We start from the raw sequence: 24,068 nt of genomic DNA, 5'->3' as shown, positions 1-24,068 counted from the left end.
AGGTGGTATCAGTCACATTTCATTTAATTTCTAAATTTGTTGACAAAATAGAGGCGCATTTTTTCTGACCGTGATGAATTTCGACTGCGCTTTACCGTCACTTTGGATTGCACCCCAAAAGGGGAGAGTTGAGGTCAAACAGTTGCAGGAGATTAAAAATGTAGCACCGATTAAAACAACTTTGGGGCCTATTTGTGATATTTTATTATGGTATTGTGTTTTGTACGTGTCCAACGTGACCGAAATGATGCCCGTATTGTGTTGTTTTTTTAACCCGCGCAGAGTGGTCCACCCCCGGCTGGATGTGAGATGGTTTGGCCCAGCAGGATTGTTGCAACGCTTGTTGATGGGCCACTAGATACGTAGAGCACAGAATGGGTATAGATATGTCTGCTTTTTCTACGATTTCTATTTCGCTCTATCTATGTGTATACGTCGCTGTCGTGGACATTTTTAGTCGGCAAGTGTAGGAGGCAGGAAAGACAAGCAAAGCCACAACAAGTGCAACTGTCCCCTCTTATATTTCGAAAGGTTTACCAACGTCTCTGCGACGCTGTGGGGTTTGCAGGAACCAACTGCACCTTTTATCCCGAAACTTCATCAGGTTGCGCTTATGAACTAAAATACTTGCATACGTCTAAACTCAGTTCATACAGTGAGCGGTTTTAAGTTAGCACGAATTACTTAAAAGTGCGTGGAAGAGACATTTAACGTCAACACTGAATGTGTAATTACTTAACACTTGCAACATGGCTGCTGCGGGGACGGCAGTGAGAAAAGTTTAACACTGACGTGGGAGAAGTTTTAGGCGAATGCTAGTTGGTACATGAGTTGTTGTCCGGATAATATAGTCGGCAGCAGCCTCCCCCAGCCTGGCACCGCTTTCCCCGGACTAACAAACCAGTGGATGAACCGTGTGAGAGCCGCCTCCTCCTCTGTAGTCACCGCCGACAGTCACTGCAGTGGACTTTGTGGGAAAACTGGTGTCTTCTCCATCGTGAGCTGTGACTCGTCGTCTGGAAACAGGCTGTGTTTCAAGCTAAAATGCATTTTTCCATCCCCGAGACGGAGGTTCGTTCCGGAGAAAATGGATCAACCTATGTGGTGAGCATGATCATTGTCTCTTTTCTCTTTTACTCGCTTCCACTTAACCCGTGTTAAACGGTGTCTTCAGCCGGCCGCAGGTCGGGCTAACGTGAGTTTACTGTGTCTGCACTTATAAATGATCTGCTGACATGAACAGTGGTGTACAGCCATAGGGCTTCCTAATCCAAAAAACATAAAGTACCTGCAGATAAACCACAAAATGCCAACTTGGATCACATTGTATGTTTCATAATGACACAGTCCAGATAGGGGACTGTGTTTATTTTAGGGAATTAATGTGATAGGAAGTTGAGTAAAAGTGTTTTGACCTCCAGTACATCCTGCTGAGATGAGTTTAGTTCTGTGATGCCATTGTACAAATCAGAAAGAAATCCCTGGCCTTCATGAGTCCCTGCTTCTCTTGACAATGAACTTTAACATGGGAGATGAGTCTGTAGCCACATAATGCTGCATTATTATGGCACAGGCTGACATGTGGTCATTTACTGTCAAAGCCATCTGAGGAAACCTGAGTGTGGCCTGCTTGGGAACAACAGTGTCCCTTTTGTTTTAAACGTTTGAGTCAGCACTTCAATTGTTACAGACATTTCAGGTTTGCTACCACAATATTGCAATCCTCTTTGTTACTTAAAGAAAAATGCTGCCAACATTGGTTTAACTTTATTGTCATGCCCCCTGAGTAACAGGGGGCTTGACAGAATATATCTATATAAAATATAGCCTAGCCATCTTGACAGCACATCAAGAGATGCATTAATATTTGGCTTCATTATATTTCTTGGTTGTTGTAGAGGATGCTCCCAAAGCCTTACTGGGTGTTTATTTTCTTACACTTTCTTATTGTGTTTTAAACGTTATTTTATGCCTCATCTAAATCACTTTGAATTGCAATTGTGCTGTTACGCCTTGCGTTGTCTTCACTGAAGTGTTCACAGGGTGTAATTCATTGGAGCTGGTCAAGGACAGCCAGGATGAAGCATCGTAGACATAAAACATCTTAAGCTTTTGTTGTTGTTTTTTGTTTTTTCTTACAGTGTACACCAGTCACAGACATAGTAAGGGTACTTTGTGCTAATATGTGGCAGAGGCAGTATTGTTCCAGAGAATTAACTCTATAAATTGTCCTATAAATTTTCTTTTCTTAAATCCTTAAATGTTGATTTAGACAACAGCATTGTGCACAGAAGCATTTCTGTTATCACAGTACAGACCTATCCATGAAAACAAGTTATTATGGGCTTGGCTAAGTTATGAATTAAGACTACAATGACAAACAGTCATGTTTTTATTGAATGTCAAGTCTAATTTTTGTTAAAACCTTTTTGTCTCAGATGATTTGTTGAAGAACATGATTATTACTGGATTCAAAGGTGCTTTGAAATAACATCTGATATTCATGTGATATCAGACTGGCTGTTTTCCATGTCACACACCTGCAAATAACTATTTTCCATCTTGACTCCACGTGCTTCAAAGAGAGGGGAAAATTCTTGGAATAAGCTTAATATTCAGTTATTAAGTTCAACATAACTTGTTGATATGGGTTTAGATACTTTCCTGCGAGAAGATTAAGATTAAGAATTTACTTTAATTCATCTGAAACTGAGAAATTCCACTCTGCATTTAACCCACCCAAGTGCACACACACACCGTGAACAGTTGGGGGTTCGGTGCCTTGCTCAAGGGTCTCACCTCAGTCGTGGTATTGAAGGTGGAGAGAGCACTGGCTATTCACTCCGCCCCCACTGACAATTCCTGCCAGTCCTGAGACTAGAACCCGCAACTTTCGGGTTACAAGTCCGACTCTCTATCCATTAGGCCCATAAAGAAGTGGTCGCAGTAGTATATGGAATTTTAAAGAGATGGCTTTTCACCTCCCAGTTGGCAGTCCTGTGACTGTCATTGTGACCTTCCTGTAATCAGCCAACAGGAAGGGACTTTGCTTGATTATAATGCTGAGAGATGTGCTGTGTACCTTGGAACCACTAGGCCCCAGATTCTGCAGAGTGTGCACAGAGCTTTTTAGAATAACAAGGTTTGCAGTTTTTTTTTTTTTTTTTTTTTAAATACATTGTTATTCCTGTGCAAGCACAGACAAATCATTATTTTTTAGTCCTCACACTTCCTTCTTTTCTGATAGACTCACTGTATGTTCCTCTTGAATGCCATGGTTTTGACACTATGTTTTTCACTGTTTGTGGGTGTGTAAAAGACTTTGTGCTACTGTAAGTGATGGTGACTCATTTGCTCTAGATGAGGAACAGGTTAGGACGTAGATATGAACTAGTTCTGCTTCTGGTTTTGTAAAGCCTGGAAGTCACACACTGCAGCATGCTTGTATTGTCCTGCGTCTCACAGTGAGAACTATGTATAAAGTTATAGACACACAGGTGATTGAAAATGTGTTTAAAGAAGTACCAAACTTAAAATCGTCAGACTCAATATGCATCACATGTCGGTGCAACTTTATTCAAATAGACACTGTTTCAATCCCAGGATGTGCAGAATAAAGTTTTATTCAAAGAAAGAAATTCATCCTTTGAACTGTCCCTTAGTTGACCTCCTTGCAGTTTTTTTTTTTTTTTTTTCTTTCTTTCTTAAATTGTCTTATCCAAACCGAGCCAAGACATTCTGCATACTCATTCTTCCTTCCTGCCCTGGCTCTGCATACATACATCTTTCAGTTGATTCGTTGGCCCTTCTCCAGTTTCTTTAGCCTTCCTCTTTCCCTTCAAAAGTTTTGGTTTGTATTTTGCTGCTTTCTTATTGATTAGGATTGAAAGTCAGAAATAGCATGTGCAGCTGCATGTGACAGGAGTCTGTTTAGATTGATGACCCACTGTGTTAAGTAGAACAGCCATTGAAACGGAAAAGTAGGGAGATTAAAGTGCTGATAGTTTGTGCTTTCTCACCCAAACGGGAAACGTCTTCAGCAAGCACACAACGAACTTCCTTTAGTTCCTGGCCAGAGCTGTACACAGCCTCGTGGTAGCTGTCAAGGTGTTATTATCGCTCAGTTGTTTCTTCATAAATATGATAAACAGGTCTAGAGGTTAGGTATTCATGAAAAGCACGACTAAGAAAACTTCATAATGTCATATAATGCATTTTTTTTAAAGAACTGATGGCAGCCCCTTTTTTTTAATCACAGTATTTGCCAAACCTTTAGCAGTTTTAACCACTAATTTTTATCAGTAGATTCTCTGGTGCAAACATTTCTGTGTTATGTTTTTGAGGTATTTTATTAAAAAAAGAATGTAGGATAATGCAGTGAAACACATTTTTAATATTTATTGTGGCAGGGTTGACTGGTGGTTAAATAGACTTGTGAAAAACATTGGATTCTATTACAGTTCATGGTTTCACTTTTTTTCAGACTAGCCCCAAACATGACAGCAAGCAGATATTTGGATTGCTGATTCCAAATTGTGGTTTTTGTGGAGGAGTATGCAGTGATAGTTCCTGTCTAAAATGTAGAAAGGATTAGAGATTCCCCATGTTTTTTGGTTTTTAAGTGAGTCAGGTTTGACTGAACCGCATTCACACTTCATTTGGCTGGTCCTGCTAATGAAAACAGAAAAGAGGGCAAACAACTCCGTGGTGATATGAGATGGATATTGGTGTCGGTGTTGGTGAGGTGAATCAGCTGTGAAACTTATGCTCAAGGTACAAGATTGATTCTTCTGTGTTTTCACTGTCACTGTTCTTCACTAGTTGTGGTTTTATTGCAGTGCTGATTTTATAACGTGGCACCTTGGGAAATGCATTTGAAGAAGTTGTGGTGTGATGCATTGCAAAAGATTTTATTTCACAGGGCTTGTAGTATAATATACTAATAATATACTACAAGCTGACACTATTAAATGTTTATATTTATTATATGTATTTATTATATGTATTTATTCTGTATATGTTTGATATTTTCATGTCTGTGCTTCCATTTATAGGCTTTTTAGGTAGATCGATACAAGCATTTGGAGTTGTCTTTGTCCCATGTTAGACCTTTGCAGTCTTTCTCTTCACATTAATTTGGACTCTCTCTCTCCCACAGGCCTACAACATTCATGTCAATGGTGTGCTGCACTGTCGGGTCCGCTACAGTCAACTTCTTGGCCTTCATGAACAGGTAAGGCTCAGGCTGTCACAATGTACCCATTGCTGTCAGTATGCTTCAGACCAGGAGTGAGTGGTCCTACATGTGTCTCATGCTGAAATGCTATTTAAATGCCACCACAGCCATCCAGTGTGACCTTTCTCTCATCTTTGTGTTATTACGGTCGATACGCCAACCTCCCATCACTTTGAATCACAACCTTGATGCTTCAGGCCTTGTGCTCTTGTTTCTCCCAGAGTTCAGTCTGTTGCATTCAAATAGGCAACTACGTGGAGGGGGTGGATGACATGGAAGGAATGTTCTTGGCCATCTTTCATTTCACCTGCTGGGAAAAGGAACATAATCTGAAAAAGCAGTGCTGTTGGAAAGTGTTAGGTGGTCTGTCCTCAAGTAGTTTTTTGTCTCTGAAAGAGAGCTGTTAGAGGTGCTATTAGATGATTAGTGTAAACTTTTTTTTTTTTTCTGTAGTGCAGTGGTTGAAAATAAATATACCCATGAGAGTGTTTATCATATGCTTCTGATAACAAATTATGTTGTAGATGGATTTAGTTGTTGGATATTTGTGCTGTTTGTGGTATGAAATGTACACCACAGCATAAAATTCTTATAGCTGTGCAGTCTGGTGTTTTTACACATTAATAAATAAGCAAGCAAGGGCTAAACTTCGCTATCTCCATCCTTAAGTCTCTGTTATCCAGTCTGACAGTTTCTGTTGCCTAGCAACTGGGTGTGGGGAAGACGCACTTGAATCTTTGCACATCAACCCTAGAGGGCTTCATGTGGCATATGCATGACCCCCAAAGCACTTAGGTGATATTGGCACAAGAAATCTACTCAGGTATTGCAGAGAAAATCTGACTGGTAATTGTTTCTCTTTATTTTCCCTTCTGTGAAGAACTCTATGAGCTCAGGTTTATTTTAGATTTAGGGAAGACATGAGACTATGAGAGCTGTTTTGTATGTATAACCAGTGCTGCCTCTGGCATACTTAAAATAGAAATGGGCAGTTGAGGTGAATATCACCTCTGTTCCTCTAGTGCCCATTGTGGCCTGCCTACAACTCGGCATATGTGCAGGACCTGAGTGTTTTATAATGGCAAAATAATATGTCAGTGAATTCCTATGAGTGTGATGTAGCAATTTTGCTCGCAGCAATGTACAGGTTAACATTAAACCACATGTAATAAATGACTTCAGAGTTGTAAGATTGGAGTTTAAGACTTTCAAGGTTCAAAGCTAAAAGCTTTCAGATGATTTAAAAAAAATAGGAAGAAATGAGTCAAAAAGCTGGAAGACAAAGAAAACTTGGAACAACTAGACAGTCAGGGTTCCAGATGTGTCTGTGTGTGTGTGTGTGTGTGTGTCTGTGTGCTATGCATGGAAACTCCACCAGCTAGTTGCTGAAACAGAGCTTAAAATAAACCTGTGATTCATCTCGATCACCATGAATGTACCTCTTAGAAAATGAATCCATAACTCTTTAATTAAGAAGATGGCCCCTCTGTACTAATGTTACTAGGTTTAATCATATAAACCTGCATATCTGCTTTTACAGATGTTCTGAATTTTTATTTAATAATAAACTTAGCTGCCTGACTCTTCCCAGATAGTCTTCTTTCATGGGCAGAATCAGAAAATACAGGTTGTGTAGCCTGCAACCTCACCGTTTAATTTCACAACTTGTGTTTTGCACCAACAGATGAAGAAAGAATATGGCAGCAATGTGGTGCCTGCCTTCCCTCCAAAGAAGATCTTCACTCTGACTCCTGCTGAGGTTGAACAGAGACGCGAACAGCTGGAGAAATACATGCAGGCTGGTAAGTTATTCATGTTGAATGAACTTTTTACAGATGGCCTGCAATGCATTTCACTTCATTTCTGGTCGGAATTGAATTCCGACTTCAGAGTGGATTTTAAAATATTATTCTTCAAATTGCAGTTACATATCCTTGGCATTTTATTTAGTATATAGGGATTTTTTTGTTCTTGTCGTGAAAGGAGAAAACTCAGCACCAACTTAGACAGTGGAACTTTGCAGCACAATTTTGTTGAATTGTTTGCTTCTCCACACAATCACAAGAATGAGTTGGTTTTGCGTTTGTGGGGAGTCCAGCCATAACTGGTCTCTTTGTGCCACATAAAAGAGTGAAAGTGATTCAGTAAAAAACTGATGACCAGAGCTGGGACACTGAGCCAAAGCCTCACTAGACAGAGTTATGCTGACACACCTGAGAAGAAAATCCTTACTCAGGATTTTAAACCTGGTTGGCTTTTTAAAAGTTTTATGGGTTTGGATCCTACATTTATGATTTGCTTCTTCAGCAATGCTCAACTTTTCTCTAAATGAAAAATTAAATGTTATAAAGAGTAATTCATATTTGGTGTGGTGTTTACATTAGCAGAGAAGCATTTTTACTCAGTAAAGCTCTAAACAGTTTTTAAGGTCTTTTTTTGCATGTTGCATTAAAGAACCCAGTGGAAATGTCATCTCCCAATGTGAGAAGTTTTCATCGTTATTTCTCAAATTGTGTGAACAGGTCGAGGGTGAACTTTCTGCATACAAACATGAGTGAGGGCAACTGGCAGCAGTGCAGAGAGTTTGTTTTAATCCTCTCAAGCACTGGCAGTTACAGCAGAACAAGGAGGTGTTGTTCAAGTGTGTATTTGCTCATAGTCTGGGAGCATACGCACACAGAGTGTTCTTGGCTACAAGTGTTCTTGGTTACATCATGGCTTATTGCATAGTTATGGAAAATGGACTGCCACAAACACAATCTGCTCTGACGCAGATGGCTCACAGAACTTTCACATTTTGTCAAAGGTTTCGACAAATTTGTAAAATGACAATGGCGTGCAAGCTGACACACACATTATATTACAGTCTTGTCATGCAGATAATTAAATGCACTCTGCTCTGCAGCCACCTCAGAAGAAAAATAGAATACACAGGCACAACTTCATCTTACCAAACCTGGAGCCTACTGTACATTCAGTTGATATTGGTCTGTAATAATTTATAATCAGTTGCACCAATGACAAGTTGATGCATTTGTTTACCCAACATAATGTAGATTTTCCTGCATGCTAAGCTAAATAACCTTGACAGATGTGTTGAAAGTTCCAACCCATTTCACTGAACAAATTGAATTGGCACGATGGGAGGCAAAATTAAGAAAAATTGGGAAACAGTTCTGCCTCTGGAGGTTTATGTTTACGTAGCATCCACTAAAAGACCCTTAACTAATTGCTGAGCTGTCAATTCAAAATATATTTCATCTTGACTTCTACAGCTCCTTCCATTTGACTGAAGAGTAAGATATAACTCATTTTTATAACTTTCCTGTTAATATATATATTTTTTTTCCTTTTTTTTACAGTGCGTCAGGATCCTTTGCTTGGAGCTAGTGAGATGTTCAACAGCTTCTTAAGGAAAGCACAGCAGGTTAGTAGTTTTTTTGGTTTTTTTTCCTCCTACCTGTATTTGGCTGTGTTTTGTTGGTTGACAGACGTGTGAGGAGGCGGTGTGTGCTCTTTACACCAAAAGGGTGATGCAGTCTTTTCTTCCAGGTAATAATTAGTTTTGGCATTATGCTAGTGAGGTAGTTCTGTTCTTTGTGTTTGACAGTGTTTGTGGCAAGACACACCCTTATCTTTGGTTATGTAATCTGAGCTACTTGATGTGTCAGATTAGGTTGAGATTTGCAAGCAGAAATATGTGAAATTTCTATGGCAGACAGCAACTCAGAGGAATTTAACATTTAGCTAGATGTAGCAACATAATTACATAGTGTTTGTGAGAGCAGGATTTATTTCAAACATTATATCATAACAAAGGAAAAAGTGAGCTACCTGATGATTCACCCTCCCCACAAGATTTGCTGAACGCTCTTTCTGCAGTTCCAAAAATGCGAGTACATTCAAGCTGAAGTGAACTATGCTGCAGTAACACAAACCTGTGCTGTGCTATTGCTGCCTGATACAATTTCAAATGGATGGTGTGTTAATGACTTATTCAGACCAAGTAGCAGGATTGATTTGTCATCATTCAAGCTGTGACCTGTGCTGCCAGGAGGGCTGTAAATCCAATAACCTTCATAGACAGTTTCATCCATCTGCAGCCACGTCACACTCGTTCTGCCTCTCCACCTCTGTCTTCCTTTCTCATTACAGTCTGGGTTTGTCTCTCTCCCCCCTTCCTCTCTGCCTGCCTGACTGCCTCTTACAGTACATACTGTGAGGACAGCAGATGCTGAATATAAGACGAGTTACCACCCGCTGTTGTCATTTCATCAGCACCTTTAGTGGTGGGGATGTACTTGGAGACCCCAGCTGAGAGAAAAGGAAAGATAAAAGACGGGCAGTGGTGGTGAGAGACTGCCTAAGGACAAGGCACTGAGGTTATCTAGTTTAAGATTTCAGATTTCTTGTCATTTCTGAAGCTATTATTTAGAGTTTTGAAATATACACAGGTTGTGATGGTACTTGTTATTCATTGATTTTCTTTAGATTTTAGTGGCGTTGTCCACCTTGTTCAGGCATGAATACAAGCACATACAGCAGCTCTAATGAATACAGCTTTCATCATTTCTACGTGAACTAAGAGCGATAAAATAAATGGATGGGACAGCTAAAGCTATCAGTAATTAATCTGCTAGTTAGTTGATTGCCAGGAAACTAATCTGCAGCAATAATTGCCTAATTAAATAATTGTTGAACTGTTCTGAGAACTTTTTGAAGTGATCCAGCATCACAAGTGTGAATATTTGCCAGTCTAATAAGTCTTATTTTAATTGTAAACTGGTTATTTTTATGTTTTGAACTGTTGGTCAGATAAAAGACATCCCATTACACTCATCCTCCTATTTTTAGCATTATATAGAAGAAAGAACAATTTATCAAAATAATCAGCAGAAAATTTTTGATTTCTCTGTGGAACTAATTTATTGTCTCAGTGGCATGAAAATAATCCTTGTATGTAATTGTTTGTATGTCTACGCTGCCTGACGCAAATATTATACTTGTGTTGCTGGTTAAAATTGATTTTCCCATGCCATATTTCTTTCTTTCTTCCTTTTTTTTGAATGAACGTGTCCCACACGTACCACTGATTGCAGTCTTGACCCTATAAATGATGCACTTATTTTTAGTGTCAGACTCACTGGAACCAAGGGCGAGTTAAATTTGTTGTCCTTAGTATGATGGAATTTTAAAACCACTTTAAGAAAACTGAAATTGGTAGTTTGTTTATATCTCTTCACCTCCACTCTGACCCACCCATACTTGCCCAGTGTAACTTCAGTGACTTTCTTTTCTTTTTTTTGTTGTTTTTGAGTTGTCCGATAGGAATGAGAACACTTAGCTTATCCGTAAAGCATGAGGGAAAAGCCTGTTATGTTTTGTGTCCTGTTTCCACAGGAGACACAGCAGATTCCCACAGAAGAAGTCGCTTTAGACATCTGCCTCTCCAATGGTCAGAAGGTTACAGTCAACATTCTGACCTCAGATCAGACGGAGGACGTCCTTGATGTAAGTGCTGGCATGTGCTCTGTGTAAGAGTGTAACGCAACATTTTTACCCAGTACTTGACCTAGTAAATAATTGGTAGAGATTTGCAACTTAGATAGTAAAAGATTATACAAATGAAACATTTGTAGAGAAAGCAAGTGTTTAAGGTGCTGCACATACAGTACATTGTAGAATATTTCAGTCCTACGATTTTTAATTTTAGGAACCAAAAGGAATTATACTGAAATTAAATATGTATAGGAAGCAATCATCTTTAATGTGTGGAGATAATATAACTGTTTACTTTTTATTATGTGTTTTTGACCTTCAGTAGAGGCATTTAGAGGCATTTGATCACTGCAGTTTCATAACAGTGCTGTCAGACACCTGAGATTTCCTTTAGACAAGCAATATTGCTGTAGAGTCCTTCAGGCTCACCAGATGGTACATGTCATAAGTCAAATTCAGTCCCATTTATTTCTGTAGACTGTCTTCATCAAAGCAATGCTTAAAGTACTTTATGAAGTCAGGGCAAGTTCCATATAACCAATAAAAAACAATCCCAATATAATGGAAACAAAACAGGATGAGATGAAAAGAAACACAAATTGACTACGAGACTAAATATCAGACAAATGTTGGACAAGTCAAATCAAAGAACCCAGTTTAAAATTAAAATAACACAGCAGATATGTTTTTGTAAGCTCACTGGGACTTTGACCAACTGTTTTCTATATTCACTCCACCTCCAGTCTTCATTGACCATAAAATCACCCAGAATTACACACACACTAAAATAACTAATTACAGTTAACATGCTGATGTTTCATCATGATGTCCTTTGTCACACTTGGCTTTAAATCAAGCTTGTTAAAGTGCTCTTATTCTGAAGTTTAACCACAGTTGACCTCTGTGTGTATAAACTTCTATGCCTGCAGAAGCTCGTTTGGTAGTATTTGTACCACAAAATGTCACTATTTTTTCACTTCATTCCAGGCAATTTTTTTCTTCTGTATGTATTCAGTTGTTTTTATCTTCATCTTTCGTATTTTACTGAAAATGTTTCAGAGAAAAGAATGAATTAATCTGATCATGAAAATGAACTCTCTTTCTCTCTCTCTCTATCTCACATCTTTCTTCAGGCGGTTGCAACAAAGCTTGACCTTCCAGATGACCTTGTTGGTTATTTCAGTCTCTTTCTTGTTCGTGAGGGCGTAGATGGAGGTTTAACATGTGAGTTTCACCATCAACCTTTTACAAAATATACAAAATGAAAACTGGTTTAATGTAACATTTGGCTGTCTCTATTAGACTCAGTTTTAAAGTCCTAAAAGATTAATTATTGGTTAATAAAACAAAAATAACAGTGGGAAAGATAACATCTGGCAAACCGATCAGCTGAAAATTATGTGGGTCACAAATAGAAATCCAACAGAAAATTTTATGGCAGAAGTGAAATATGTTAAGGTATATAGCTAAAGTAAAGTAGATCTAAAATACATTAGTACTTAGTTACAATTAAACAACAATTTTAAATGCTAAAGTAACAGATAATTAATTGTTTTTATCAAGGCAAATCAAAAAAAATATAAATATGAATATCAACTTAGCCATAGACTATTTTTTAGAAGATTCATAAATCACGGAGAACTTAGAGGACAAATTATTCTTCAAAATGAAGTGAAGTTTAGGATTAAATGTTAAAACCTTTGTTAAAATGCACAGAGAAAAAACTTTCAGAAAGGAATTATCTACTATAATGTCATGCTTTTGATTTTAGTTTTCCTTTACTCTAACTTCACTGCAGTGAATAATAAAAGAACTGCTTTGGCAACAGTCCAGAAGCTCAGTTTATCTGTCACAAGCCTGTAGATGTACTGTAGTTTAATTAAAAAGCAAGAACTGAGAGATGCATCCTGGATGTCAGTTCTTGCTGTGTTTCTGGCTGCAATGAATTATTCATTTATTAGGTGCTTGGGAGCTCAGTGAAAGCCAGACTGTGTGTGTGTGTGTGTGTTGGCTGGTTCATGTATAACAGTTGTTCAGTGTTTAGAGTGACGTGAGCTGGCACACAAGGCTGCAGGCATGTTTTCAGGTTGAGAATGCACTTGTTGTGGTTCATGCTCTGATATTTGACACTTGTGTTGGGTGCTAAATAACATCACATTCACAGGCTAGTTTCAGATTAGTGAAGTCATTTTTACAGAATCTCTGCAAGAGGAGTTTTGTCACTTCAGCAGATCTTAGAGTTTACAGGACCATGTATGCAAGAGAATGACATACTGCAAATAAAATCAATTTTATACCTTAAAAATAGATTAATTTGCCTTGATATGATATTTGGCATAGAATTATTGGTATAAATAGTGTAGACAAAACTATAGAAACATCTGTTGCAATTCAAGAACACCTCAGATTACAAACAAGAACAACAGAATCAATTCCTCTGTGAAACAGTTTCAGTTTCAATTGAGGATTTATTGCAGGACTGCTGGATTAGACTGATTATTTTTAGGTAGATCTGCCTAATAAACTGGGTGTATATACAGTGATATACACTGATGCTGCATGACTAACAAAAAATGCTGTATTTTTCTGAGCAGTTGGATTTGCTGTCATTTGAGCTCTGTCAACCATAAGAGTTAGTGCCTTATTTTGCTCTGAAGCACACCTATTAAAGTATAGGCCTACATGTAATGCTGTTTCATATGTGTTGCTTCTGTAATTGGTATTCAGAATAATATGACATGTGTTAATGGCTTGTAATTGTTTAGTCAAATGTTAAATTTCAATCACATAAACCCCCTTAGCACTTGTTTGTACTTATTTGTTAACTAACGGTGTGAATGAAAATCATTAAAGAATATTTGCACCCACATTTGGTGCTATAAGAAATACAGCAGTTTCACAGGCAAACAGCTTTCTAGACATTTCAGTTTTTAAATCTTGTTTTCCAGAAGAATCTGTAAATAATGCAAGCAGGTAGTATATTACTGGCACAGTTTGAATCCGAATATCCCCTCAGTATGAAAGAAAAGGGCCATGTGTTAAATATGACTTGACTACTGGAATAAATCTGGCACAGCAGGCTGCGGATCAAACAAAACTCTTGGTGGGAGTATTGACATAACAGGGTAGCTAGAAGAATTCAGTTCCTTACTGACAGGCAGTGTGCTTCCCAGAAGTCTGTGTAAATCAATATATGCTGTAAATATGCAAAGGCATGTCAAGAAGAACCAGTATGTGGTTTGAAATAGCACTAGGTTTTTTTTTTTGGTAGCGATTTAGTTTGCCTAGGAAAGTTTCAAACTAGCCTGTTTTTTTTTAATTCCTGTCGATATTTGTAACCTCAAAGCACTGTTGTAGTGTTGGGAATATTGTGATGCTTAAAAACTCAGCAGCATCACTATGAAGCAGCCAAATATGGACATAAACACACACACAGTGTGTTAACCTGCTGGGACTTGTCCATCTATCATTGTTGTTTCCATCAGTATCCAAGTGTGGACTTCACGTGTTCCTAACTGTCTGTTCTCGTCACTCTCTCCCTTTCAGTTGTGCGAAAGCTGCAGGAGTTTGAACTTCCTTATGTATCCATTACCAGCTTGCGAAGCTCTGAATTCCACATACTCCTACGGAAAAGGTACCCACCACCTATTCACGTTATATCTTTCACAATGTCATGTCCTCCTCAAATAATGTAGTTTTAATTCATTGACCAGAGTATTCATGCATTTCTTGTCTTCTCTATAGCTACTTGTTTTGGTAAGCAGTACATACACTAACTACATCGGTTATACTTAATTTCATTCATTTAGACAGTCTTTTTTCTTGCAGGCCATTGCTCATTTTATTCCTTATCTGCATTGAAGCACTTGTTCTTAATGTGTCAGGGCAGCAGTTAGCCTAACCACAGGCTTCCTATCCAGCGTTGCAATCTTCCACAAAGTGGCAGCTAATTTGTAAAAGAGACTTGAGTCATTTGTTTTACAATTTATTTTGCCAAGGACAATGTGGTGCACTTGACTGTCAGAGAGAAGCGTCAGTTAGACAGAGCCATAAATATGATAGTTGCTTCAGCATGAACTGGATGCCCAAGATTCAGACACAGCCATTTGCTGTATGTTACATACTTTGTATAAGCATAGTGTCAAGTTTCTTGATTATTGAATTGGATTGTGTGCTCTTTTTTTTTTTTTCCCCCCACGAGTTGACAATTTATTTGATTAATTGTTTAAAACTGAATCCCTTGTTTTTAACAATTCAAGCATCCCCATCTACATGACTTGAAATCACACTATTTTTGTTAAATATCCCACAAAAAACAAATTTGCCTTGAGGGGCTTTACAATCTGCACAACATACAGCACCCTCTGTTGATAGACCCTGAAAATGTACTTCCTCTACAAAAGCAGGGCTCACATTGTGAATTTCAATATTATTTGTTTAGGTTTTATAGACAGGTCCCTGGCTATGGTCTATGGTTCAAACTGAAAATATTTCATTTAATTGCAGATAAAAATGCAAAACTCTAACTTTGCCTGGTACAAGTGGGTAGATGGTCAGGGCTGCTTCTGCAATAATAAGTATACAACTGTCATAAAGAGCTGTATATTGCAAAAAGATTTTTCTTAGGTGGGAGCAAATGTGTTTGGGTGGGCCACATGGACAAACTTTGTGCATGGAAAATACTCCTGCTCTTTCCCTGTGTGGTCTGAAGTCAGTGATTGCTAACCTCTTCAACATAACATTTTTCTATTTCCTTGTGTGTCTGTTCTTTCATCACCCTGCCTCCTGCTGACTGAGGTATACAGGATGTTTACTTTCTTTCTGCCTCAAGGAAAGTCTTAGTCCTCCTGACCTAGTTTCACTGTGGAGTGTGGAGCAGACAGGAAATAACAAGTTGAGGTAGAAGAAAAACAGACCCCCCACTGTATGAGGTCCAGGGGAGGATCAGGACAAAATTGGTGAAAATGGTTGTTCTTGGCCAAAGGTGCATGCCAAAATGTAGGAAATGCTGTCTATACCCAGTAAAAACATCAGATGTGACAATAATCCAAAGTGTTCAAGAAATGTGTACAAGATTATAAATAGCACTGGAGGTTTGTGTAAGCAATATGTATTCATTATATATTTTTATAATGCAAATCTGTGGCTAAGTCATACTTTCAATTTGCAAAAATTGGGCTTTTACTACACGTTAATCTAAAGCTGCAAAAAGCACTTACAGATACACATATGAGACTACTACTACTTGCATTCTCTTATTCCCTCTTTCTTTCTTCCTCCTCGCTCCATTTTCTTTCCTGTTACTCGCTTTGAATTGCTGATGTGGCCAGGCGGCAAGCTTCACATTAACTAGAGCTTGTCCGACCACTGAAACTCTTGTCATGCAATTACAACATGTTAAATTTCACGCCTGTACCAAGGTTTTGGGAGGCACTAATGCAATGAGAACTGCAGCAATGAATAAAAAATTCAGTGCTCTGCCAACTCAGATGAAAATAATCCTAAACTGAAGCATGAAACCAGTGTCAATTAAAGGAAGAGATTTCACATCCAGACACAGTTGAATGTGAAGTGTCTTTAAAACACAGTGAGAAAAACATGGGCCTAATGATTAAATAAAAGACCGATCAGTTTTCCAGATGTTATCTTTCATAGCTTTTCTACATTTCTTTTTTTCTATTCAGATTTGTGACATTTTCATATGTGCTTCCAGATCTGATCCCTCTCTGGAAACTGCCAGAGAAGAAATTGTGCAGTTTTTGTCAGCGTCACGCTCTTCTCCTCAGGCTGCCCTCAGGCACCCACACATATCTAGACACAACAACTGCCAGCAGTACTTAAAGCACAGCCACAATACTGTCTGTGGAGCGCTATGGTGTATCACCCACGTTGTCATCAACATACCAACTGTCCTTCAGCTTCTGCAGAAACTTATCTTTCCACTGCTGCCTCACTGACATTGGGCTGTGGGGTTTAGTCTGCAACTCATTGTCATTTCACAGATTTAAAGGGATGATCTCGTGATTACAAATTTTTCAGATAAACACAAGGATTAAGTAGTCCTTTATGGGTTGATACCATTCTAATACTTCTTGAGCTACAGAAATAAAAATATCAGAATTGTTATTGGTCTTTAAGAAAATCTGTATTGCTTGTACTCATTATTTACACAGGATAGCAAGTAAACAGAATATTGTTGTTTCTTGACATATTTATAGGAGACAATATATTTAGTAGAAAAAAGCCAAAATTTGATGGTATTTTCATGGTGTGTATATCATTGGAATAAATTGCCACTGTCAGTAGAAACTGTTCAACTATGTTAATTCCAACTTATGCTTGAATGTGGGAGAGTGACTGTGCCTCATGTCTCTGCAGCTACTGGGACATGGCATATGACAGTGATGTGATGGACAACAGAATTGGCCTGAATTTGCTATATGCCCAGGTAAGAGGTTTCATTGTTTAGGTAATCCAATTATTGTTCATTTTCAGCCATGTTATTTTCTACAGTGGTGTCAAAAAATACCCTTTTAAATTGAATTCAGACAGATCAGACAGAAATTCCAAATTAGACATGATTGTGTCTGAGTTTTGTTGAGCTTACACAGAGCTTACACAGTCTTTAATTCACTTCAAGAAAACTAAGTCGAGCACTGCTTCGTCCCTGGGCTGCCAAACGCTTTTGTCCATCTCATGAGTCCCTCAGTTATCTGATAGCTTGTTTGACTTAGTACCTCTCATCCTTTTGTGGTGGATTCCGTTCACTGCAACAAGCTGTGATCTTCCGTATTAAGTGTTTTTGAGGCAGCTAGTTTGATCAAAATTTGAAGCTGCAGAGTGTCGCCTCTGTGTAGCAGTAAGGCCTTTTAAAAAGGAAATCAAAGATACAAGTGGGTTTGCAAACATCTGCAGCTGTACTTGTCTCTTTGTAAGTATTTGCAGACCTGCAGTGTTTACATGAAAAATGTCAGGTGTAATTTCTTCCAAATGTGCCAACAGAACCACAAAGCCAGCTTGACTGTGTACATTTGTGCAGAAAGATGAACTTCACTTCTTGTTTTTGCTTCACCAGACAGTGTCTGACATTGAGCGAGGCTGGGTACTCGTCAACAAAGACCAGCACAGGCAGCTCAAATCACTGCAGGAGAAAGGCTCCAAGAAAGAGGTACACAAGGTCATCTCTTCTAAATTATTCTGCCTCCTCCAGTTGAATGCAACTGACACTCAGAAATGTCTGTCCAAGGTTTAATCATTTGGTCACAGAGAATACTGTCTCTAGTGCATTCTGTTATGGAATTAGCCCAGTTTTTCACATTAAATACATTTTTAATCACACAAATCCAGTAGAGAATTCAAACTTACTTTCTCCAAGGATTGGAATATTCTTTCACAAAAGTTAAATGTCTAAAAATTGTTTTCTTATGCTTTCTTTCCAGTTCATCCATCTAGGTCAGACACTCAAATATTATGGCTACATTAAGTTTGACCCATGTGTCACTGATTTCCCTGAGAAGGGCTGCCAAGTTATCGTCAGTGCCGGCAACAATGAGCTCAACTTCCATGTCAAGCTGCCGAACGAACAGATGAAGGAGGGAAGCTTCAAGGTCACACGTATGAGGTGTTGGAGAGTCACGTCTTCAGTAAGTTGAATTGTGTGTAAGACGTTGTGAGCATTACTTTTTTTCACCTTCGAACATGCTCGTAACTCTAAAGCTCTGAAATAATGAATTTGGATTCCCTCCAGATTATTAAGGGACTACGAGCTAGCAGAGTAGAGATGCAGCAGCTTTGGTCAGAGTCCCTCTCAAACCCACAAGGGCTCATGTGTATCCAAACCTGCCTGTTAACAACCTCTTCTCATCACTGCATCAGAAACAAACATCTTTAATCTTACCAGACAGTAGTTTTTACTTGCACTGCTCACTAAAGGTGCTGACACCCACACCATCTGTCTTCATCTGTCCAATTATTCAAACGTGGCCCACACAAGGACAGTGCTTTATTGATCCACTGGCCTCACACATAGAGCAGCATCGTTTATTTGAAAAGATAATTGTTCTGTGGTGAGGAGGGACTCTAATAGCAACCATGCAGAGTTCTGCATGGGTTCAGTCTTTAATGCAGTCACAATCACTCATTTAGATTGTACAGTATGTATGCCTTTTCTTAAAATATGTCTTTAATAAGTCACCCAACTGTATGCAGTTCTAAATCTGCGCAAGAAATTTTGTAAGTTTACTGACTAGTCTCAGCAAGTCTCTACTTGCTGCTGTATTTTACTTTTCATTTGAAACCATAGCTGGCATGAAAAACAGAAAATTCCTTGTCTAAAAAATGAAAAAACTGTCAGCCAGAATTGCTTCAGTAAAATTAGGATCAATTCAAACCATCATGCACAACACAGTTGATCTGCCTTGAATATGCAGAATATTTTTACAGCTTCCACCCAGTCAGTCGTCTTGAAAAGAGACAGCTCGACTGAAAGCCTGAACAATCTATTTTCACTTTTATGAATAGCTGAGAAAAGCATTACATGCAGCTCTACCCACATCATTTCAGCCACCGTTTGAAAGCTGAACATTTAAAGACACAAGTCCTTATTTAAAGAGAGATGTAGAGAACACTTCACTTTTGTATTGCATTAGTGTTTGAGCCTTACACTTATCATGTGTTTTAGAGAAACTGTTACAGATCTCCAAAAGTTAATTTGCACAGATATCTGGACACATGGCAGCACATTCAAAATTAAAATGCATCTTGCCTTGTGTGATTACACACTGAGCCCCCACGCCGTCCAGCAGGGTGATTAATTCCTCAGCTCATTTTCAGAGGTCAAAATCATTTTAATTAGCCCTTCCATTCCAACTTACTATTCAGAGCACCACAGTACTGTAACCCCCATTGTAGCCAAATTTCAAATTGGATCCGGAAGAACGCGCGTAAACAGTTTGTGCCTGTGTGTGTATTTGTGTGCTTCAGGCCTGTGGTTATTATCTATGCTTCTTTATCTAATCTTTGTGTGTGTTGTTAGTATGGGTGGTACAGCTAGTCCCTGGCTCAGAGGAAATAGTTTTGGTGAAAAGCACAGGCTTCATAAATGAGGAATGAGGGCTCGTCTCCAGGGAGCTGTGTGTGTCACTGAGCTACACACGTCTTTGAAGGCATTTGAAATTCTGCATTTGTACATTTTCCGTTCTTTCTTTCTTTTGCACCCATGGTAATCTTTTAGTGTGTGTCTTAAGATTTGGCTGGCTGGCATTTATGATTCAACGGCTTAAGAATGGCAGCTTAATAAGAGATGTGGGATAGGAAATGTGATTTAGCTGCTTACACGACCTCCAGTCCTGCAGTAGAATAACAAGCTTATCCTCTCCTTAAGAATGTTAGCTGGGTGTTGGTTAAGAAATATGGACATTTGTTAAACACAAGACTAATTTAACTTGAAGGTAAAACAGGAAAAACCCATAGTAGAATAAATGTAAATGACAAAACGTTAATAACCTTTTGACAGTTAGTGTATTGTACATTTGGAAAATATAAAATAACCCTCTATATGTTTTGTCTGACACTGTAGCAAGTCCCAATAGCCAATGGCACAACCAATCCCTGCAGCTCAGCCAAATGTGAGGTCAAGCTGGAGCTGGCCTTCGAGTATCTGATGAGCAAAGATCGCCTCCAGTGGGTCACCATCACCAGTCAGCAGGTAGGTAACATTAAATTACTGTGATTGACAGAGCATTTTGACAGTGCAGTTGTTCCCTCCTCATAAAACCAGTTTATTCCAGATTATTTTCACAAACATGGAATAAAAATTGGTTCCTCAAAAGCACAGTACAAGTACAATAATCTTGAATATACTGACTTTCATTCTGTGATTTCAGGCTATCATGATGAGTATCTGCCTTCAGTCTATGGTGGATGAATTAATGGTGAAGAAATCAGGAGGCAGCGTAAAAAAGGTTTGTGTTGGCAAAAATTTTCACACATCATAGAATCTTACACTATTGTTTTTGACCTTGAATTGATGTTCAGTATTTATTCTGCTGATGGTGGAGACAAGTCTCTGGATCAATGTGCTGAAATCACAAAACACATAAAAACATAAACCAAACTTCACAGTAAGTTGTGCTCTTGCCATTTGACGCCTTTCAGATGCTGAGAAAACGACACAACGGCTCCATCCACCGGTCAGACAGTCAGCAAGCTGTGAAATCTCCCCCTCTACTGGTAGGCAATGGAATAGCATGTCAGTTTGTTGATCTGCATTGATCTTAGGTGCATCATCATTTAACCCTTTATGCTCACTGGGTTGCAGGACTCTCCTGACCCGAACCGTGAACAAGTTGTCAAGCTCTCAGTGAGTATATTCTTGACTAATTGGATTTCAGTTTTTGTGTTGTATTGTGCTTCTGAACATGTAGGTGGATGGTGTAGCTAGATATTATAATACAGAACTTAAATCTGTCAGGTCACTATACTGAGAGTGTAACACTGTTTATTATTCTGTTTAGACCAAGCTGAGCACGGTATCCCTCCGAGGGATCAGCGCTTCCAACTCAGCAAACGACATCAGTCGCAATGATTTCCATGGCAACTATGCTTTTGAGGGAATTGGGGATGATGACCTGTAACCCCCTCCCTATCTTTCCTTCTTTCCTTTTCATTCCACTGTCAACAACTGGGAAGACAAAAATTACATGCTGAGCTGAGCCGAGCCAAGCGAACCACATGTATGTGTCTGATTCTGCAAGATTGTAGCTTCTTCCTTGAGAAATAGCTGCCTTAATTAAGTTCTTGTTTGTTTTAGATTCCAAAAGCTCACCTTGATTTGTATTTTAGTTAAAATCATCATATTCAATTGAAACTTTATCCCTATGTTATAAAACTTGTGGCAACACACAGCAAATAGGATGTAAAGCTACAGGTACTCAAATATGGATATGTTCTGTATGTTACTGTCTGACACATTCCTAGTTCTGTTTCATTAACAGGGATTGCTGTCATTGACAGTATGTATAAAGTTCTGTAATGCAGGTATTTTTTTGAGGTACATTGTAAATTAATATGTAATGAACTACATGAAGAAAACCTACTAGATTCCTCCCCTGGTGATGGCTGCATGTTGCTTTTCAATCAGAGAGCCACATGTTCAGTTAGACCTGGCACTAGTGATAATACAGCAGAACTGGACATGGATAGTTCTAGAAAACACCCAAAGTCCAGCGAATGTGTTGTAATTGATCTCAAAACTGTAGATTCTTCAGAGCACATACTTTCTGACGATCAATGTTTGGCTTGGCTATATACCAAATGGTCATGTTTTTATGTGGTTAGTGATCCTCTTTGTGTCATGTTATTCACCAAGTCAGTAGATGCAGTATCTTAGCAGAGGTACATTGGTGTTTTCAGCTTATGTTTGAGGCATGGTCATTCATATTGCCTTCAGAAATTGTCTGATGCCTTAACTTTTACTTTTTTCGCTTTGTGGGTTACCTTGTCATTCATCGCAGCAGTGATAGAAACTTCAAGTGAAATAGGTGTCAGCCAGGTTAACTAGAATCTTGCAGAACCTGATAGATGGTTGATTTAGCTGAGCTGCTTGCACTTGCTGAACCCATCATTTTGCACAGTATTACAGGTGGGGATGAATGTTTGAGTGGAAGCTCGAACATTAAACATTGTGTGGAAGTTTTTTCCAAGAGGGTTTGTAAATCCATCTATGATTTTTTTTTTTTTTTTTTTAACCAGTTTTTTAAGGTTTCTCATAAATGCCAAATTATAGTTTACTAAAGCATTTTGCACAAAATAAACATAAAAATTATGACAATGTCACTTTTTTATATTATGTACATGCAATTAAGCATTCTGAACACTTACTAATATCTTTATCATCATAGCTTATTTTAATCAAATAGATCAAATGTAGGTTGTATAAAACAAAGTTTAAATAGACTAACATTTATCATGTTTACATAATGTTTAGGGGACTTTTTAGTTAAAGTGTTTACAAATTTTGCATCTGATTTTCTTCTTGTTTTTGGTCAGTCTGATGGTGTTGTGGAGAGCAGTCTTTGGGGCTTCACTTCATAGTAATTTGTACCTGCATTGTGCCAATCATCTCAGAGGATTTAATTGAAAAAGGTGCTTTGCTGAGGTGAGACGTAATCACAGTTGCTGGAGTGAACAAAGTTCATGCGGGGCAGGCCACAAAATGAACATATCTCGCTGTTTTATAAGGCATGCCATTCCATTTTTATTGCTGTTAGCCACAGCATCTCTGTGCGTTTTGAAGCCTCTAAATGTAAATCAATGCCAGAGTGTCAGCATCTTTACTCTCACTGGTAGCCAAAACTGTAATGTTCTCAGTATAAATGTCTTGTTCTTTCACTGCTGAGCTTCTGTCTCTGAGTTGCATTTTTAGCAAAGAGATGCGGACACCAACAATTTTTATTTTCTTTATTCCTGTCAATACCAAGTACATGAAAGCTGCAAGCTCATGGATGTTAATAAATGTGTAGGTGCCAAATTACACTTTAGGTGCATTTCTCAGCAGCATTACTTTTAAACTGTCAAATTTTATGAAGATTATTTTGACTTGATTCATTCCACTATGTTTCATTTTGACTTTAGTGTAAGGTCAGCTGTCTGGTCTATTTTTCATCATGCTTAAATAAACTGAAGTTATAGGTGACCTTGTTGTACTCAGTTGTTGGTTAATGGTCCATTTCTTCATCATTGCTCTGCATAATTTTCACATTTATTTGTCTCTGTGTGAAATGCTAAAAATCTCACTCAGTGTAGGACAGTCATGAGATGCAGACCCTTTTCACAGAAGAAATTTTGCCATATATGTGTCCTGATACATTTGTGTTATCCTAACACATGTATGTGTATAAAGACAAGTATGCCCAAATTAATATAATCAGACTGAATTTAACAACTGAATTTTGAGCAGTTTGGCTTGTAACAGGTTTTACTCATTTAGTAATCTAAAAATGAAAGTATTGTTTTTTATTATTGACAATTGCCTAATTTTTTTCTGCATTTTAATATATAAGCATTTAATCCTAAGTGGTGTGACATCAGAAATCCTGGAGTTGTTTTCACCATATAATGTACAGTGGGTACGGAAAGTATTCAGACCCCTTTAAATTTTTCACTCTTTGTGTCATTGCAGCCATTTGCCAAAATCAAAAAAGTTCATTTTATTTCTCATTAATGTACACTCAGCACCCCATCTTGACAGAAAAAACCAGAAATGTAGAAATTTTTGCAAATTTATTAAAAAAGAAAAACTGAAATATCACATGGTCATAAGTATTCAGACCCT

General features: G+C 38.3%; 1 protein-coding gene across 1 annotated transcript; it reads left to right on the top strand.

Annotated features, from left to right (window-relative positions):
* The first annotated feature begins 1,044 nt into the window (after window positions 1-1,044).
* snx17 (sorting nexin 17) lies at window positions 1,045-23,273 on the top strand. Its single transcript, XM_026318934.1, has 15 exons — window positions 1,045-1,104; window positions 5,159-5,233; window positions 6,921-7,038; window positions 8,599-8,663; window positions 10,637-10,747; window positions 11,869-11,959; window positions 14,282-14,369; window positions 17,114-17,183; window positions 17,811-17,903; window positions 18,175-18,378; window positions 20,313-20,441; window positions 20,620-20,697; window positions 20,891-20,965; window positions 21,054-21,095; window positions 21,250-23,273. The coding sequence occupies exons 1-15, from the start codon at window positions 1,045-1,047 to the stop codon at window positions 21,367-21,369; spliced, it is 1,419 nt and encodes a 472-aa protein (XP_026174719.1). The 3' UTR covers window positions 21,370-23,273.
* Window positions 23,274-24,068: the final 795 nt, after the last annotated feature.

Source organism: Mastacembelus armatus, chromosome 24, assembly GCF_900324485.2.
Source record: "Mastacembelus armatus chromosome 24, fMasArm1.2, whole genome shotgun sequence".
NCBI lineage: Eukaryota > Metazoa > Chordata > Actinopteri > Synbranchiformes > Mastacembelidae > Mastacembelus > Mastacembelus armatus.
This window is presented reverse-complemented; position numbering and strand designations above follow the sequence as displayed.

What these genes read in the sequence shown, in the direction of transcription:
- snx17 (XM_026318934.1), top strand. Translation starts at nt 1,045, where the DNA reads ATGCATTTTTCCATCCCCGAGACGGAGGTTCGTTCCGGAGAAAATGGA. An exon ending in CACATACTCCTACGGAAAAG is followed by an intron (nt 14,370 to 17,113) that starts GTACCCACCACC and finishes ATGTCTCTGCAG; the next exon opens with CTACTGGGACATGGCATATG. An exon ending in CAGGAGGCAGCGTAAAAAAG is followed by an intron (nt 20,698 to 20,890) that starts GTTTGTGTTGGC and finishes GACGCCTTTCAG; the next exon opens with ATGCTGAGAAAACGACACAA.